Source organism: Nerophis ophidion, linkage group LG16 (assembly GCF_033978795.1).
Source record: "Nerophis ophidion isolate RoL-2023_Sa linkage group LG16, RoL_Noph_v1.0, whole genome shotgun sequence".
Lineage (NCBI taxonomy): Eukaryota > Metazoa > Chordata > Actinopteri > Syngnathiformes > Syngnathidae > Nerophis > Nerophis ophidion.
Window position 1 is genome coordinate 10,593,833 of NC_084626.1, and position 20,243 is coordinate 10,614,075.

Sequence of the window (20,243 nt, forward strand, 5' to 3'; positions counted from 1 at the left end):
TTTGTTCTCCTGCAGAAAATATATTAAAACCAAAAAAAAGTTTTTTTCCTTCTATCCATCCATCTATTTTCTACCGTTTGTCCCTTTCTTCATCTTTTTCCATTTTTTACACATCTCTAAAAGAGGTCCAGGGAGCCACTAGAGCTGCATGCGGCTCTAGAGGCACGGGTTGCTGAACCCCGGGTTATACGGTACTTTCTCGTGGTTCATTATACATATAAAGAATTAAACAATAAAAAAAATCAGTAATACACCCCAACATTTTTACAAAAAAGTTATTTTGTTGGTACTAATAATTAACTGTAACACACAACTTTGTTTTTGAATATTTTATATATTAACTAGAGTAATTATACTGGCTGCTGTATAATGTTTTTGTCATGTCTTGTGATCATGTTTTGTTTAGTTATGTTCTGTTTTGCTTAAGACTCCATTGTTTCCTGTTTTTGCACTTCCTTGTTTGTTTTGTTACCATAGCAACTCATTAGTTTTCACCTGTCCTCATGTCTCGCACCTGTTGTCACTGCTATTTAAGCCATTCTGTTTCTGTTTTTCGTCCTGGCAACATCACGGTCTATCACCTCCTTTCCATGTCTACCACCTGCTACACACTTTGCAATGATCCATGTCTCGTTCACAGTTCCATGTCAAGTAAGTTTTTGTTTATAGCTCATAGTTAATTGCCTTTGTGCTAGTCTTTTGTTTTTCATTAGTCAAGTTTGTTCTCCGCCATTGTGCTCGCCTTTTGTTTGTTCCTGTTTTTTTGTAGTTTGTTAGTGTAATAAAGATATGTCTTTACCTTCACGCCATCTCCGGTCCAAGTTCACTTGCATCTCGGGAAAACAACCACCTCACAGTCCAAGTCTTGACAGTTTTGTTTAGTCTTTTGAGAAAAGTTTAAAACAACATCATGGCGACTTGTCCAGGGTGTACACCGCCTTCCGCCCGATTGTAGCTGAGATAGGCACCAGCACCCCCCGTGACCCAAAAGGGAATAAGCGGTAGGAAATGGATGGATGGATGGACAACCTCAGTGTGGCACCCCGTCCTTTCATGTTTCTGTTTACCATACTGTACTGCTTCCGGTGGAAAACGTTTGCAACGTCTGCAATGGTTAATCAATTAAATTGTGTTTCTTCTATGAATCTTTTAATGAGTGTAACTAATAAAAAAATTATGGAGCAGCATGGAGTGCATGGAGCTTTAAATACGCGTACATAGTTTACGCACGTGAACCACATTGTGGTGTTTTTTTGCTCCCTAATTTTTATAAACACATGTACTTGTCCAGAGTATACCCTGCCTTCCGCCCGACTGTAGCTGAGATAGGCGCCAGCACCCTCCGTGACCCCAAAAGGGAATAAGCGGTAGGAAATGGATGGATGGATCCAAAAAGTGCAATTTCAATGTTGATGATGTGCGTTTATTGGAAAAAAATATTTATTTGAACTATTTTTCATTAAACACGCATTGAGGCTATAAGTATGTTCCATCCGATTACTCGACTAATCGAACAAACTAAGGCAGGGGTCACCAACGCGGTGCCCGCGGGCACCAGGTAGCCCATAAGGACCAGATGAGTCACCCGCTGGCCTGGTTTAGAAATAGCTCAAATAGCAGCACTTACAGTGAGCTCACTCTATTTTTTTAATTGTATTTATTTACTAGCAAGCTGGTCTCGCTTTGCTCGACATTTTTAATTCTAAGAGAGCCAAAACTTAAATAGAATTTGAAAATCCAAGAAAATAATTTAAAGACTTGGTCTTCACTTGTTTAAATAAATTCATTACTTTTATACTTTGCTTTTTATAACTTTCAGAAAGACAATTGTAGAGAAAAAATACAACCTTAAAAAATTATTTTAGGATTTTTAAACTCATACCTTTTTATCTTTTACATTCCTTCCTCTTCTTTCCTGACGATTTAAATCAATGTTTAAGTATTTTTTTCTTTTATTGTAAAGAATAATAAATACATTTTAATTTAGTTCTTCATTTTAGCTTCTGTTTTTTCGACAAAGAATATTTGTGAAATATTTATTCAAACTTATTATGATTTAAAATTTAAAAAAAATATTCCGGCAAATCTAGAAAATATGTAGAATCAAATTTAAATTTTATTTCAGAATCAAATTTAAATTTTATTTCAAAGCGGATTTTAAACTATTTAAAACATGTCATCAGAATTCTAAAATTAATTTTAGTTAGGAAAAATTACTAATGATGTTCCATAAATTCTTTTTTTAATTTTTTCAAAAATATTTGAATTAGCTAGTTTTACTCTTAATTTTTTTCGGTTGAATTTTGAATTTTAAAGAGTCAAAATTGAAGATAAACTATGTTTCAAAATTTAATTTTCAATTTTTTTCGTGTTTTCTTCTCTTTTAAACCGTTCAATTAAGTGTTTTTTTCATCATTTATTGTCTACAAAAAACCTTCCGTAAAAGGGAAAAAAATGTACAACGGAATGACAGAAATACCCATTTTTTTATATACATACATTTATTTATTAAACGTAAATTGAGAAAATTGGCTATTTCTGGCAATTCATTTAAGTGTGTATCAAACTGGTAGCCCTTCGCATTAATCAGTACCCAAGAAGTAGCTCTTGGTTTCAAAAAGGTTGGTGACCCCTGAACTAAGGGATAGCATAATTGATAGCTGCAGTCCTAAAATAGTGTGCACTTTATATGTTTATTAATATTTGTTTTAATTTCTAGAATTGAACCCAACCTAAACTGGTACATATATATTAGACTTAAAGAAATAGCAACATGAGTGGAAAACCCCATTCGCACCCAACTTCAAAAACTGGTTAAATGAACGTGTGAATGTAATGACTCTTGAAAAAATACGATTTATAATCTCTACAAATGTGAATAAATGGGAACTAACCTGGAAACCTTTAATGACATATGTTGAATCATAACTTATAGATATTGAAAAAAAATTTGCCATATCTTATTCCTTTTTTATTATTGTTATTAATTTTTGTATTAATACCACAATATTATTGCTTTTTTATGTCACTTTTGAGATGGTTTTGTCACGGTTTACTTGCTTTTTTGGGGGACTTTTTATTTTGTATTAATTTTGCATCTGATCAAGCCCTGTGACTTTTTTCTTCTTTTTAAGTGTGAACGGTGGAGAGGTCTTCGGTAGGTGATCTTGTGATCACTTCCTGAGGATCCCTGGATGCCGAGGAATATTCATCCATCTTGCTATGGTCTGGATAGCCCGCTGATCCTGAGCCAGAGCGCAATGGATGGATAGATATATACAATATCTGGGTATTTTTTCTAATAATGTTTGTACTGTAAACCATGAGTTGTTAAAGTTCAAGTGCAACTCTCTCCTTAAGTGTGCATGTTAGTGTGTATGAGTGCACGTGTGCTTGTATGAAGGGTGTGTGTGAGCAAAGTATGACTATCAAATGTGATTTTAACTGTAAAATTCAATAAAATATATTTCCCCCCCCAAAAAAAAGAAATAGCAGCATTCATGTAACTCCTTTTAGTTCAGGGGCCGCATGGAGGAAAATATGCACACATGGGTCGGACTATTAAAATCATGGCATTAAAAACAAAAAAAATAAAACAACATCAGACTGTTTTCTTTGTCTGACTTTGGCTAAAATAGAACAAACACTTTCTGAAAATATTACAATAAAAAATACTGGCAACAGTACAGTTTACATCCATGAAGTAAAGAACGAAATGAATGAATGTTTATGACTGAATACATTTACATATGCATAAAAAATTGTTTTCTTTTCTATCGTTTTTTTTTTTTAATTATTAAGTAATGTTTATGACAACCTTTTTCCAAAACACAATATAGAATGTGAGATATAACAAGATAAGACAGGCATTTATCATTTATTTTCAAAACTGTTACAAAAAAATGGGACCCCAAACACTTACTGTGGGACCCCATTTTTATGACTTGATGGAGTCCCTGTAACCCCATTTTGAAAATTCCTAGCGCCAACACAGATGGGAGTATTGGTGCGTGCAAAACAGCAGCAGGCGGCTGTAGCCTGCGGGCCCGTTGTAATACTAATCAAATATCATCCCGGGGGCAATAGATCATTATTCATTCGTGGGCCGGATTTGGCCCGCGGGTGTTGACTTTTTGGTTAGCAGATTTGATTTTTATTATAAACCCAATTTTTGATTTATGTAAACTAAATCTGTAGATACAAGATCTGAAAGATTGTCTAACTTTTTACTACTCAAAAATGTTTTCCTTTGCTAATGGACGGCGTGGCGCGGTTGGGAGAGTGGCCGTGCTAGCAACCTGAGGGTTCCTGGTTCAATCCCCACCTTCTACCAACCTCGTCACGTCTGTTGTGTCCTTGAGCAAGACACTTCATTCTTGCTCCTAATGGTTCGTGGTTAGGGCCTTGCATGGCCATCAGTGTGTGAATGTGTGTGTGAATGGGTGAATGTGGAAATAGTGTCAAAGCGCTTTGAGTACCTTGAAGGTAGAAAAGCGCTATACAAGTGTAACTCATTTATAATGTAAGGCAGAGCTGTACAGTGCGAGCAATTCAGTCCCATTTGCAAAAAATATGTTGTATGAGACTACCCCGCCCCCCCCGCGACCCCATAAGGGACAAGCGGTAGGAAATAGATGGAGTATTGGAAAAAAAAAAAAAATTGCACGTACACGTGCGAATACAGATTTTACCTTTTAATAGGCATTTTAATCCTGAAATAAATCCATCCAAATGTGATCAAACGTAGTCAATTTTTGTGAAATCTGTATAACATTTTTGACATAAACATAAAACCATAACAGTTATGGAGAAGTGATTGATGCGGAGGTGTCACTGATCGTGTGTGTGTGTGTGTGTGTGTGTCTCATGTGCCGCGGCAGAGGGGATCTGTGCAATAACTGTATCTATTACTTAAGCAGAGGTAACACAAACCAGTAAAAGATTCAAAAGAGCTGCCGTCAGAATCTACAAACTGCTGCTGCTAGCCTGCTAAGCTAACAAAACAGCTCAAACTCTGAGCTACTAACTCGCTGACGTCACTAAGCAACAGGCCCCGCCTTTTAAAGAGCACACGCACAGACGCATACACAAACTTGTCATAAATGCATTATGACAGTTATTTGATTTTTTAATTACTTTCCCTAGTAATTAATGACATTCATTAAAGAGTAATTCCGTAAGTAAAGCCATTTTTTTTTGGGGTAAAGTAACGACTAACTATAATTAATGACTTTTAAAAAAGTAATTTTCTGAACACATCATCATGAAGCAGTTGGCAGGCTGTTTTTTCTGGTTAACATCTTTGTGTGTATGTCCTGTAATAATCCATCCATCCATCTTCCTCCGCTTATCTGAGGTCGGGTCGCGGGGGCAGCAGCCTAAGCAGGGAAGCCCAGACTTCCCTCTTCCCAGCCACTCCGTCTAGCTCTTCCCAGGGGATCCCGAGGCGTTCCCAGGCCAGCCAGGAGACATAGTCTTCCCAACGTGTCCCGGGTCTTCCCCGTGGCCTCCTACCGGTTGGACGTGCCCTAAACACCTCCCTAGGGAGGCATCCTGACCAGATGCCCGAACCACCTCATCTGGCTCCTCTCAATGTGGAGGATCAGCGGCTTTACTTTGAGTTCCTCCCGGATGACAGAGCTTCTCACCCTATCTCTAAGGGAGAGCCCCGCCACGCGGCGGCGGAAACTTATTTCGGCCGCTTTTACCCGTGATCTTATTCTTTCGGTCATGATCCAAAGCTCATGACCATAGGTGAGGACGGAAACGTAGATCGACCGGTAAATTGAGAGCTTTGCCTTCCGGCTCAGCTCCTTCTTCACCACAACGGATCGGTACAAAATCCGCATTAGTGAAGACGCCGCACCGATCCGCCTGTCGATCTCACGATCCTGTAATAATGTTTACCCATAAAAACACAATTTTTAAAGGTAGATTATTTTAATGTTCCTGCTGACCTTTCAAAATGTCCTCTTAAACCAGAACTCTTTATTTCATATTTTGTTCTTTTGTGTTTTGACATCTAAATAATTGAGCATAGCTAAATGTTTTTTAATCCAATTCAGTCCATCCATTTTCTACCACTTGTCCAGTTCAGGGTTGCAGGGGGTCGCTGGAGCCTTTCTCAGCTGCTTTCGGGCGGAAGGCGGGGTACACCTTGGACAAGTCGCCACCTCATCGCAGGGCCAACACAGATAGACAGACAACATTCACACTCACATTCACACACTAGGGCCAATTTAGTGTTGCCAATCAACCTATCCCCAGGTGCATGTCTTTGGAAGTGGGAGGAAGCCGGAGTACCCGGAGGGAACCCACGCAGTCACGGGGAGAACATCCAAACTCCACACAGAAAGATCCCGAGCCCGGGATTGAACCCAGGACTACTCAGGACCTTCGTATTGTGAGGCACATGCACTAACCCCTGTCCCACCGTGATGTCCACTTTATCTATATAGCACATTTAAACAACAAAAATGTTTCCAAAGTGCTGCACAACAATGTTAAAAACAATATTCAAATATTATCCTTAGCTCCACCAATGATTGAAGAAAAACAAAAAATAAATGAATATAAAACCAAAATAAAAAATGTGATCAAAACAATTTCAAAGGGTAAAACCAATTAAAACAGTGGTCTCAGACACGCGTCCTGCGGGCCAATTGGTTATCTTGTGGCCCCCACCTTAATGTGAAAGTTTAAGGTTAATGCGGCCTGCGGGTTTTATATGAATGGTGCTTGACAGCGTTGTGTCATTTGGGTCCAAAATGGCTCTTTCAACGTTCTGGGTTGCCTACCTCTGCGTTAGTGGAAAAGCCGTCACTTTTTTTGTGCTCGCTATCCCGGTACTTTCCCGCCGACCGCTTTGTTGCTGTCGGGAGGAAAAGCGAAACGACACACATTGCGGAAATAACATTATTCTCCGTGCGTCGGCTAAATACAAATATATTTCACAACCCCAAACATGTCTTTTTCAAAGCCTGCAGTGAAGAAAAAGGATTGTGATGAGCAAAGACAATTCCAGGAAAAGTGGGCAATGCAATATTTTTTTGTTGAGCACAGGGGCGCCCTGACGTGTCTTATTTGACAGAGAAAGTTGCAGTGCACAAGGGATACAATTTGAAACATCATTATACAACCAGACATGCTGAGGAGTATGCAAACATTTTTTCTTAACAAATCTTTTCTTGCGGCCCAGCCTCATCCAAACTCTGCATCCAGTGGCCCCTAAGTAAATTGAGTTTGAAACCCCTGAATTTAAACAACAAATAGAAATCTAAATTTTTAAAATAGACAGGACCACACACCTTGTGTAGTCTTAAAAGCCAAAGAATAAAAGTTGGTCTTGAGACGAGACCTAAAACACTCCACTGTGGGAGCTGTTCGAACATGGAGGGGCAGTGTTCCAGAGCTTAGGGCAGACTGCAGACAAGGCCCTGTCTCCCCTGGTTTTATGTCTGGTCTTGGGCACAACGAGCTGGAGCTGGCTCTCGGACCTCAGAGCACGCGCAGGAGTGTAAATTTGGATGAGGTCCGAGATATGCTGTGGTGCCAGTCCATGTAAAGCTTTGAAAGCAAACAGCAAGGTATTAAAATCAATTCTAAAATGAACAGGGAGTCAGTGCAAAGTCTCAAGAATTGGGGTTATATTTTAAAGAAGATTATAGATTATATTTGACTTTTCTTATATTATTTTCAAGGCTTTTTCTTTTTTCTTATCTCAAAACACATCTTAAGTTGGGATCCCAATATGCAAAACCTACTTTTCTTACTTGTTAGTACCCGTTTATTTGTATTTGGGATCCCCATCAGCCCAGAAAATTTAAAATCCAGGTATGGTGGACATACAGTATTTAGTTCCATTAACGAATATTTCAATTTATAGGTTAGTTTATGGGCCAAACTATATCGGTATATGAGTTTTGATCCATACGGCCCAGCCCTACACTCGTGTTAGCGACAGTGCTCGCACAGTTTAGGGATGTTCTCTGTTTGAGCATTACAGTTGTATTGGCCTTATGATGATGGCATTGTGTTTCAATGTATGAGGGCACATGTGTACCTTGTTTGAGTGTTAATAATGAAATTTTAATATTTGAGACATTTCATATTGCTACAAAAAAATGTTCTGTGCTCCCAAAGCATTTTCTGTGCTACAATTTTTTTCATTTAGTAGCACCGGTGCTACTCGTGAAAAATATAAGCGTACAGTCCTGTAAGGTTTTTGTTTTTTTTTGCTACTTCTGCTAACGCTTTACAGTTAGTTATGCATGTAGCTTATACTTTACGTGTATGAGGTAAGGAAATAGCTAAGGAACATTTTATATGAATTACAATACAAATACAATACATTTGTACAATTAGTGTCTGTTTATGTCAATAATTTCATTAAAATAATATATGCGTGTACCTGCCTTTCGCCCAAGTGCAGCTGGGAAAGGCTCCAGCACTCCCCGTGACCCCGAGAGGGACAAGCGGTAGAAAATTGATGGATATTTGGTGCTCCCAAATACTAAACCTCAATAACTAGAAGTTAGTTGTAGGATTAAGACAAAATATAAATGATAATAAATAAAAAAAATTAACACCGTATTGCTGAAACATATGTTTTCTGAGTAATGTAAATACATGATTTAGTAGCCTTAGGTGTGAAAGTTATAAATACACATTTATACAAGTATTCTTTTTTAATCCAAAGCACATTATACAAAACAAAACAATTATTTAAACTAAATGAATAGCAATATAAAAAAAAAAAAAGATTTGACTTTTCGTTAACAATTCACCGCACACTACTGCTTTGAATTTGCAGCTTACGAAGTTTGTTGAACAACTCCAGGTACTGAGTCATGGTGTCAACGCAGTCAGATGCTGCGAAAATGCCTTCGGGCTTGGTAGCAAACACAGACGGCAGCTCTGGCACGCTCGGGCCCAGAAAAGACTGCATGAACTCTTTCATAAGATTCCAGCAGTCCCCGGGAACCACACAGGGACAATACTCAACCTGAAAAAATAAGAGTGGATACAGTCACACCAAGCTGGGGTCCGAATGTTCATACTCCCCATACCTCTACTGATATTCCTCTGGCACTGGAGCTCATGGTCACGGTACCAACTTTAATCAAGAAGTCACAGTAGCGGAATCGGGATCCCCGACACTCCACTTTGTGGCCCTTTGCATTCTGGAAGTGGCTCTTCAGCTTCACCATGAGAACGTCAAAGTTCCCGTCGGCTACAAGGCAGGGACTGTTCTCGAACAGAGCCAGGCAGCTCAGAGGAGTTTCAGAGTTGTGCATCACGTATAAGAGCTTGGAGGGCTGACCTGGATGAAACACAAACACTGACTCTTACTGCATACATTAGAAACAGTATCTCATAAAAGTGAGTCCACCCCTCACATTCCAGCAAGCACTGTATTACATTATTATTATAGTGCTAATAGTAGTACCTCAACTCATTAGCTCAATTGGTTCTGTACCGGAGCTCCTAACTCAAAACACTTGTATCGCAGGTCAACGTCATCCATTGAAATGAATTGAAATCAATTTATTTGGTGCTTCAACTTCCCAAAGCACAACACTTCTAACATGCATTTTAAAAAGAAAAACAACAACTACAGGAGTTTTATTAAGTCATGTCATAATTGTTACACCACGGTGATTGATGTCTTGTCTTGGTTTCTTCTGTCTTGTGAATTGTATGTTTTAGTTTGAAAAGTAACTCCTCTCGTTTCAGGTCACTTGCCCTTCCTTTTGTGTCATCAGTCTGATGTCATCCCTGACCCCTGATTGTTTCCACCTGTTCCCCATTACTCTCATGTGTCTTATAAGCCCACTCCTCCCTTTGTTCTGTGCCAGATTGTCTCGTTCATTCGTGCCTCTCTAGCATCCTGTCCATGCCTTCCCTCGTCTTGTGTTTAAATACCTTGATCCTGAATTCCTTCGTTGATATTTTGAGTTTTCTTTTTCTCCTCATCAGCAGAGTGATTTTGTGTTATTTAGTTTTTCAGCCAAAGTGGTGAGTTTTCAGTTTTTCTTACAGTTATAACTTTTCCTCAATTTTTTTGAGTGACATTTTTTGTTAACCTTTTATTGGATTACAGAAAGTGTAGAAGTTTCATAGCCATTGTTTCTTTCTCCCTTTGAAGCGTTTAATAATAAATTTCATAGAATATACGGTGTCCAGTATAGTTTGTTATTGTTGTTTTTATTGATTTTTGGTTGTTCCTTTTTTCTGGAACCTTTTTTGTTGATTAGTTTAGTTATAGCCTATATTGAATTGCCCTGACTCTGGAGGTGAAAGTAAGCTTTCAAAATAAAAGCCTGCCGAATTAATCCCTACTCTGCATCTGAGTCCTATCTTTTGACAAAGCCTGACAACAATTATATATATAATTTACTCTCGAGAGCAGACTTCTACAGTATCTCCTTCCAGTTCCTGCTCTGTCAAACACACCACTAGCAGTTTCTCTATATTTTTAGATAAATGTCCATATTTTTATATGATTTCATCATTCTTGAACAGCACTTTTGACTTATTCTGCTACAGTATGGCGCATACTTGCACAAACTACTTCACCAAGTCCGCTTGCTACACACTCTGTCATGTTATTGATGATTTTTTTAATTCAATGAATATCATCCACTTTCTCTCAGCACTGTCCTAACGCTGACTTCCTTCCTTCCAATGCATCCATCCATCCATTTTCTACCGCTTGGCCTCCCCCATGGTTAGAAAAACAAAGTTCTAAGTTAATGCTACTGAGTAAGCGAGTGAATGGCGTTAAGATTTGTAGCCAATTTTTTTGCTTGAAGCATAACCATTTGTCAAGAGACAGCTCTTACCGCAAAACATTCTTAAGTTGATGTACCACTGTCTTCAAAGTAATCTCTTCTAAAAGGTTTCAAAACAGATTAAATCATACTGAAACCACTGTACTCACTGGCACTCATCGAGGGCGGACGCTCCCTTTTCCTCTCCCCTCATCTCTCCTGCTTGCTTATTTGTCTTGTCTTAACTTTCTTGTTGCCTCTTTTTGCACTGCTCTCCAAATCTAAAAATTAGAACTATTTAACTGGCCTCAAAGAAATTGACAAGATCTTGGGTTTGGGTTAACCTGCGTGTATCGGCGGAGCGGTTGTTGCTGGACACACGACGGACTCTTGGGAGAAGCAACACGTGCCAGTCAAGGACGTGAAGATATCCACCTATTCGGAATTATGACAACAGGACATCTGCTGATTGGAGTAAGCTTTGCCCTGGTTTGACGACAAATTGAAAGTTGCTGGCATTCTTCAAAGTACCCCAAAGCTGCCACAAATGATTGGAGTATGCGGGAAGAACTGTGGACACTCTTGTGATTTGGATAACACCGGACTGTCTGCCCTGCAGGATGAATTTGAGGACCAGTCACAGACAATTTAGAGTGAAAAGCAAATGTTATTTTCACTCGCTTACAACACATTCTAACTTGGATTGTTTCCCTGGCTTCAAGACTCTCCTGAAAGAGTGAGTTGAGGACACAACAAACTCCCTTCTTGTTTCTCAGGGACACACACCTGTTGTTGACTTTGGACTGACTGACAAGAACACCAAGGCCGCGGAACATAGACACGCTGCAGGCTTACACACACACACACACACATGCATCCACAAAAAATATACGCTACACACACACACATACCCCATCAAACGCCATTGACGCAAATCCCTTAGTGGTGATGGGCAGCATCTAAAGAGCAGCAGCCTACCACCGTAGCCCCCACCTGCTCCCCTCTGTTGCGAGTCTCGATTTATATGTTGTAATATGTATAAGTGCTTTGCTATTGAGTTTTTTTCCCCCCACTCCACACTGGGGCCCCTTAGAAGCCCAGCCTAGATAGTATTTTTTGTACCAGTGTTTACCTTTTTCCCATCTTTTACGGGCCGCCTTGTGGCGACCCATCAGCGTTCCTGTTCTGTAACCCTGAACACCAGGGGTGTCCAAACTTTTTCCACAGAGGGCCGCACACGGAAAAATTTAAGCATGCTGTGGCCATTTTGATATTTTTCATTTTCAAACCATAACAAAATATATGGATTTTTTTTTTTTTATCCTTAGGGCTCCAGGGGAGCATAGAGTGTCTCAGTCATTAAAATGTTAAAAATAAGTCAAATTATTATTATAATTTTTTAGTTAATGCTTACAGTAAATCTCTATATCAACTTGAGGTTGATATAAAGTAACACAAATAAGCTTTTATGCCTTTTCTGTCAAAGACAACTTTGTTTTTTATAGTAAAAGTGAGATATGCAGTATTTAGAGATATATAGATAGTACTTTATTGATTCCTTCAGGAGACTTCCTTTTTTTAGCAGTTAAAGCCCTCAAAGATCAATAATGCAGGACACCATTGATTTTAATTATTTAATATTTTTGAGTAATCACAGTGAAAAGTTAAATAAAATCCTACTTACTATATTTGAGATCCGAAAGGTTCCCTACTCATAAAGTGATACATTTTTATTATTTTTTTTTTTTTACTTTTAACACTTAAATTTCAAGATCAACTTCCGATATATCTGTCAATTTTAAGTTTGAACTATTATTTTGTTTATTTTATGCTTTTTGGTCAAAACTTTGATGTTTTTATATGGCAACCACACAACATATGCAATATTTTTTCCACATAAAACATTTTAAAGTGATAATTTTTAAGTAATAATTCATTATAACAGATTTTTTTGTCCGTTTTTTTTTTTAGCAATGGAATAAAAAGAAAATAAAGACAAGGAACAAAATACTACCTGCATGGCAGCTTTGTGTCAACATTGCCACTTTTTCTCATTAAATTTCACCTCATTCCACTTTTTTTTAATGTTTTTTTTAATTTTTGCAATACTATCCATTTTGCAATTTTTGCAGAATGTGTGGCGGGCCGGAAAAAGATTAGCTGCGGGCTGCACTTTGGACACCCCTGCTGTACACTGTTTGTCTAATCTTCAACGGGTTTGTGTTGAAAACAAAGTTTCATTGTACTTGTGCAATAACAATAAAGACCCACCCACCTACCTACCTACCTACCAAAGCATTTTTTTCCACAAGAAATTAAAGAAATTATATTAATCTGAGTTCCCAGAGTGGGACAAGCGGTAGTAAATGGATGGATGGATGGATGGACCTTCCAGTAATCTAAATATATGAACACAAAAGCCATTTTATAAAGAATAATTGTTTTTTATGCATAAACCAATGCTAAGTACATATGACATTTTAACATATTTTTCACTATGAGGTGTCACTTGTGTTACCATAAAAACGGCTGTGTTAAAATGTAAGCAAATATTACATACATTACTATGCTACAAGCTGTACACTGACTACTTGAATAAAACATAACTTGCTTACTGAAATGCCGTGTTGGGACTAACGTGTTACAAAGTAACCCGTCACTGTAACGGCGTTACTTTCGGCGGTAAATAGTAATCTAACGCGTTATTTTTTATATTCAGTAACTCAGTTACCGTTACTACATGATGCGTTACTGCATTATTTTACGTTATGTTTTATGTAGTATTAGCTAGAAACTGAGAAGATCTGAGTGTGTTTTATTGGAACGCTGCAGAAGAGGCGACGGAGAAGAGGTGCGCTCTCTGTGTGTGTATGTGTGTGTGTGTGTGTGTGTGTGTGGGAGGGGGTGTGCCTGTGTTTACTAACAAGACATCATGGTGAAGCTAGAAGCCAAGTTTCTTAACATGGAGATATTCTCACTACTTTTCTTTTGTTGACCACAAAGAATAAAAGATTTTAGTTCAATGTTAGTTGTGTCTTGGATCAAAGATCCTATACCAGCAATTCAAATCTGCTGAAACAGCTACAAAAACAACATGCTTCGAAGAAGCGAGTAAAGAGAGACACACTTCACCTCCTAAGCAACAGCGGCTGGATTTTAACGAGACACTGCTAGCCAGGACAACATTGATAGAGCCATTGCAGCGTGTGTGCTAGAAGACATGCAGGCTATTTCTACAGTGGAGTCACCGGCTTTCAGGCAGCTGATTAGCATGACACCTGGCATCAAATGGCACCTGGACAGTGAATACATAAAAATGGAAAGCGAGCTAAAGAAAACACTCCAAACTCTGCCTCTGCTCATCATTGAGCGCTGAAGTTACACACACTCTGTCAATTCTCTTATATACTCTTTAATTCTAGCCTTCTAGAGTGTTTGATTATCATATCACTCTCAATGTATAGACTATAAAGTTCACAAGCATAAAGATGGACCCTAGTGGGCCAGGCCAATCTTTCCTTATCGCTAAACTAAAACTGAAGAAATGTGTAGAGTGTTCTGGGCTTCAGACATAATTTTAATTCAGAATTCCTTGAGAGAAAAAAACGCCTGTCTAGGCTTTGTGTATGTAGTGTGTGCCTTCCTTGGTTTACAGCTATGTTGTTATTATGCTGTTTTAGGGCTGGGCGATGTACCGATACACGCGGTATTTCGTGGGTTTGTCTCTGTGCGATACAGAAAATGACAATATCGTGATATTCGAGTATACGTTCTCACGCAGTTGCTTTTAGTTGCGGGCATTATACTACAGGCTCTTCCCACTCCTTCTTGTGTCTCCTTCTCACAGACTTACTAGTAAGCTCACCTTCTTACATACGTCACATACGTTTACGCCTCCGCGGAGCAGAAAGGTAGCAGCTTGGGTAACGTTAGCTGTGATGCTCGCGAAGCCATGTGAGTGGTAATACGAGAGATAGAAGGTGCGAATTTGGTAACAAACGAAGGAAAAATTAATTCCCAAGAAAAACAGCAGGGGGTCAATTGTCTGGCGGTGGTTCGGCTTCAAGCGGGAATACGTCGAATAGACAAATTTAATTTGTCAAGTGTGGGGCAAAAGTGTTGCTACCAAAAGTAGCATTACTGCTGATATGTAGCATCATTTGAAAAGTCACCTGCTAGAGAATGAAGAGTGAATACTCCGCATGGAAACATCTCTGGTCGGTGCCACACGCCCACACCATCAAAATTCTGAGGCAAACATTTCCAGATCAACACCGTATGAAAAAAAGAGTCAACAACAAAAGGAGATAATGTCAGCAGTAAACTACCACATTGCACAGGACATACACTATTTGATTTCCTATTATGCAGCACAATTTTTTTGACACTTATCGAAACATTTTGTGTGACATCATGCACAAAAGTGCACTTTATTTGTTTAAAACTATTGTAGTGGTGTTCTGTACAAAAAGTGCACTTTAATTTAGTGTTTTGATATGTCATCTTAGTGACATCATGCACAAAAGTGCACTAATAGCTTGTTTTAAAATGTCTCTGACAATCTTGCACTTTCAGTTTTAGAAATTAAATGAATGTTTGTGCCATTGATTAATAACTGTTTAATAAATACAGTTTTGGTAAATTGACTTAGTTTTGATTGCCTTCTCTGCATGAAAGTTTATAATGAGCATATATTAATGCAGTATGAACAACAATGTTATAATGTTGACACAGAATCATCATACTGCTGTGATTATATGCATCAAGTGTTATTCAAGGCTAAGGCAAAATATTGAGATATATATCGTGTATTGCGATATGGCGTAAAAATATCAAGATTTTACAAACCCCGTTTCCATATGAGTTGGGAAATTGTGTTAGATGTAAATATTAACAGAATACAATCATTTGCAAATCATTTTCAACCCATATTCAGTTGAACGTGCTACAAAGACAAAATATTTGATGTTCAAACTGATAAACTTTTTTTTGGGGCAAATAATCATTAACTTTAGAATTTAATGCCAGCAACAGGTGACAAAGAAGTTGGGAAAGGTGGCAATAAATACTGATAAAGTTGAGAAATGCTCATCAAACACTTATTTGGAACATCCCATAGGTGTGCAGGCTAATTGGGAACAGTTGGGTGCCATGATTGGGTATAAAAGCAGCTTCCACGAAATGCTAAGTAATTCACAAACAAGGATGGGGCGAGGGTCACCACTTTGTAAGCAAATTGACGAAGTTTTAGAACAACATTTCTCAACGAACTATTGCAAGGAATTTAGGGATTTTACCATCTACGATCCGTAAAATCATCAAAAGGTTCAGAGAATCGGGAAAAATCATATATATATATATATATATATATGTCTTGATTGGATTATCCAGAGAATAGTGCTCGATACCGTGGTATATATATATATATATATATATATATATATATATAAAGTAACTAAATAGTTACTTTTCACAGTAGCGCATTACTTTTTGGTGAAAGTAACTGAGTTAGTAACTGAGTTAATTTTGAAAAAAGTAACTAGTTAATGTAACTACAAACCCTAGTAACTGTAACTACAAACCCTCTTTCCATATGAGTTGGGAAATTGTGTTAGATGTAGATATAAACGGAATACAATGATTTCCAAATCATTTTCAACCCATATTCAGTTGAATATGCTATAAAAACAACATATTTGATGTTAAAACTGATAAACATTTTTTTTTTGCAAATAATCATTAACTTTAGAATTTGATGCCAGCAACACGTGACAAAGAAGTTGGAAAAGGTGGTAATAGATACTGATAAAGTTAAGGAATGCTCATCCATCCATCCATCCATCCATCATCTTCCGCTTATACGAGGTCGGGTCGCGGGGGCAACAGCCTAAGCAGGGAAACCCAGACTTCCCTCTCCCCAGCCACTTCGTCTAGCTCTTCCCGGGAGATCCCGAGGCGTTCCCAGGCCAGCCGGGAGACATAGTCTTCCCAACGTGTCCTGGGTCTTCCCCGTAGCCTCCTACCGGTTGGACGTGCCCTAAACACCTCCCTAGGGAGGCATTCGGGTGGCATCCTGACCAGATGCCCGAACCACTTCATCTGGCTCCTCTCGATGTGAAGGAGCAGCGGCTTTACTTTGAGCTCCTCCCGGATGGCAGAGCTTCTCACCCTATCTCTAAGCGAGAGCCCCGCCACACGGCGGAGGAAACTCATTTCGGCCGCTTGTACCCGTGATCTTATCCTTTCGGTCATAACCCAAAGCTCATGACCATAGGTGAAGATGGCAACGTAGATCGATCGGTAAATTGAGAGCTTTGCCTTCCGGCTCAGCTCCTTCTTTACCACAACGGATCGGTACAACGTCCGCATTACTGAAGACGCCGCACCGATCCGCCTGTTGATCTCATGATTCCACTCTTCCCTCACTCGTGAACAAGACTCCTAGGTACTTGAACTCCTCCACTTGGGGCAGGGTCTCCTCCCCAACCCGGGGATGGCATTCCACCCTTTTCCGGGCGAGAACCATGGACTCGGACTTGGAGGTGCTGATTCTCATTCCGGTCGCTTCACACTCGGCTGCGAACTGATCCAGCGAGAGCTGAAGATCCTGGTCAGATGAAGCCATCAGGACCACATCATCTCCAAAAAGCAGACACCTAATCCTGCGGTTACCAAACCGGAACCCCTCAACGCCTTGACTGCGCCTAGAAATTCTGTCCATAAAAGTTATGAACAGAATCGGTGACAAAGGACAGCCTTGGCGGAGTCCAACCCTCACTGGAAATGTGTTCGACTTACTGCCGGCAATGCGGACCAAGCTCTGGCACTGATGGTTTCCTGTGGACGGGACTCTCGCTGCTGTCTTGGATCCGCTTGAACTGAACTCTCGCGGCTGTGTTGGAGCCACTATGGATTGAACTTTCACAGTATCATGTTAGACCCGCTCGACATCCATTGCTTTCGGTCCCCTAGAGAGGGGGGGTTGCCCACATCTGAGGTCCTCTCCAAGGTTTCTCATAGTCAGCATTGTCACTGGCATCCCACTGGATGTGAATTCTCTCTGCCCACTGGGTGTGAGTTTTCCTTGCCCTTTTGTGGGTTCTTCCGAGGATGTTGTAGTCGTAATGATTTGTGCAGTCCTTTGAGACATTTGTGATTTGGGGCTATATAAATAAACATTGATTGATTGATTGATTGTACAGGGAACGGACCCCCACAATAAGACAGTCCGATACCCCATACTCTCTGGAATGCTCATCAAACACTTATTTGGAACATCCCACAGGTGTGCAGGCTAATTGGGAACAGGTGGGTGCCATGATTGGGTATAAAAGCAGCTTCCATGAAATGCTAAGTAATTCACAAACAAGGATGGGGTGAGGGTCACCACTTTGTAAGCAAATTGTTGAACAGTTTAAGAACAACATTTCTCAACGAGCTATTGCAAGGAATTTAGGGATTTTACCATCTACGGTCCGTAAAATCATCAAAAGGTTCAGAGAATCTGGAGAAATCACTGCACGTAAGCGATGATATTACGGACCTTTGACCCCTCAGGCGGTACTGCATCAAAAACCGACATTAGTGTGTAAAGGATATCACCACATGGGCTCAGGAACCCTTCATAAAACCACTGTCAGTGACTACAGTTGGTCGCTACATCTGTAAGTGCACGTTAAAACTCTACTATGCAAAGCAAAAGCCATTTATCAACAACACCAAGGAACGCCGCCGGTTTCGCTGGGCCCGAGCTCATCTAAGATGGACTGATGCAAAGTGGAAAAGTGTTCTGTGGTCTGACGAGTCCACATTTCAAATTATATTTGGAAACTGTGGACGTGGTGTCCTCCGGAACAAAGAGGAAAATAACCATCCGGATTGTTATAAGCGCAAAGTTCAAAAGCCAGCATCTATGATGGTATGGAGGTGTATTAGGGCCCAAGGCATGGGTAACTTACACATCTGTGAAGGCACCATTAATGCTGAATGGTCCATACAGGTTTTGGAGCAGACATATGTTGTCATCCAAGCAATGTTATCATGGACGCCCCTGCCTATTTCAGCAAAACAATGCCAGACCACGTGTTACAACGGCGTGGCTTCATAGTAATAGAGTGCGGGTACCTTCCTAGCCTACCTGCAGTCCAGACCTGTCTCCCATCGAAATGTGTGGCGCATTATGAAGCGTAAAATACGACAACAAAACCCCGGACTGTTGAAGGACTTAAGCTGTACATCAAGCAAGAATGGGAAAGAATTCCTCTTTCAAAGCTTCAACAATTAGTTTCCTCAGTTCCCAAACGTTTATTGAGTGTTGTTAAAAGAAAATGTGATGTAACACAGTGGTGAACATGCCCATTCCCAACTACTTTGGCACGTGTTGCAGCCATGAAATTATTTGCAAAAAAAAAAAGTTTATGAGTTTGAACATTAAATATCTTGTCTTTGTAGTGCATTCAATTAGATATGAGTTGAAAAGGATTTGGAAATCATTGTATTCCGTTTATATTTACATCTAACACAATTTCCCAACTCATATGGAAATTAGGTTTGTAGTTACTGATTTTCAGTAACTAACCCAACACTGCTGAAATGTGAGGGCTGTTGACAATCGCAACAGTACATCCAAAAAAACAACAACACAATGTTTAGTATTACCGCTGACACTTCCAGTTGCATGGTAGGTCTCACAATCTACACAGAAGCTGCCCTGCTTCACAGCTCCCAACTGCTCCAGCTTCTTGTGCACCATGTCCACGGTCTGCTGCACACTCTTCCCGTCTGCCACTGGCACTTGACACACGCTGCAGGAAGACAATGAACATTTTGTTCCTTTAAAAACCACCCGCCAGATAGTTCAAACCTGACAATAAGTAACGTTGGTGAATAGAACAAAGCGATGCTGTGCAACGAAGTCATTTCATGCTTCGTGGCAAATTGCGAAGGAGCGCTTTAAAACAAGAGAAATAATAAGAGAACATTGAATTACAAAAAATATGTATATATATATATATATATATATATATATATATATATGTATATATATGTGTATAGAATCTCACCAAGTGACTCCCATTATTGATATTTGCTTTCAGCCACTCGTGTTGTCATAGGTTGAACACTTCCAGGTGACGTTCTTCTTCTTCTTTTTTATTTCCAGCAGACTGAACGCATCTTAGGCGCATTGCTGCCATCTACTGGTCCGTATTTAACTCCCTTCATCACTTCAGGTCCTTCATTACAGGAGTGTTTTTCAACCTTATTTTTTGAGCCAAATCACATTTTTTGCGTTGAAAAAATCCGGAGGCACACTACCAGCAGAAATCATTAAAAAAACGAGTTGATTTGGTGTAAATAATCAAATGTACTTCTAATGTGTTTACTTGCTCTTATGCTATCTGAACTCACTATGTTCTCTGCTGGTTGTGCATATCCTACTAAGTAAGACCTACACTGTTTCAAATTCCATTT

General features: G+C 39.4%; 1 protein-coding gene across 2 annotated transcripts; it reads right to left on the reverse strand.

Annotated features, from left to right (window-relative positions):
* Positions 1–8,638: 8,638 nt before the first annotated feature.
* med20 (mediator complex subunit 20) lies at positions 8,639–19,983 on the reverse strand. 2 transcript variants are annotated; one of them, XM_061874209.1, is made up of 5 exons: positions 19,835–19,983; positions 19,431–19,576; positions 14,945–15,020; positions 9,069–9,322; positions 8,639–9,004 (listed from the first exon to the last, which is right to left on the reverse strand). In XM_061874209.1, exons 2-5 carry the CDS (start codon positions 19,449–19,451, stop codon positions 8,783–8,785), a joined length of 573 nt encoding a protein of 190 aa, XP_061730193.1. In that variant the 5' UTR covers positions 19,452–19,576; positions 19,835–19,983; the 3' UTR covers positions 8,639–8,782. The 2 variants fall into 2 exon arrangements, with proteins under 2 accessions (XP_061730193.1, XP_061730192.1); XM_061874208.1 differs by lacking the exon at positions 14,945–15,020 and having other exon boundaries at positions 8,671–9,004.
* Between the last annotated feature and the right edge of the window lie 260 nt (positions 19,984–20,243).

Coding starts and splice junctions, on each gene's coding strand:
- med20 (XM_061874208.1), bottom strand. Junction 9,323..19,430: donor TGCAACTGGAAGTGTCAGCG/GTAATACTAAAC, acceptor TGTTTCATCCAG/GTCAGCCCTCCAAGCTCTTA. Junction 9,005..9,068: donor CCAGAGGAATATCAGTAGAG/GTATGGGGAGTA, acceptor TTATTTTTTCAG/GTTGAGTATTGTCCCTGTGT.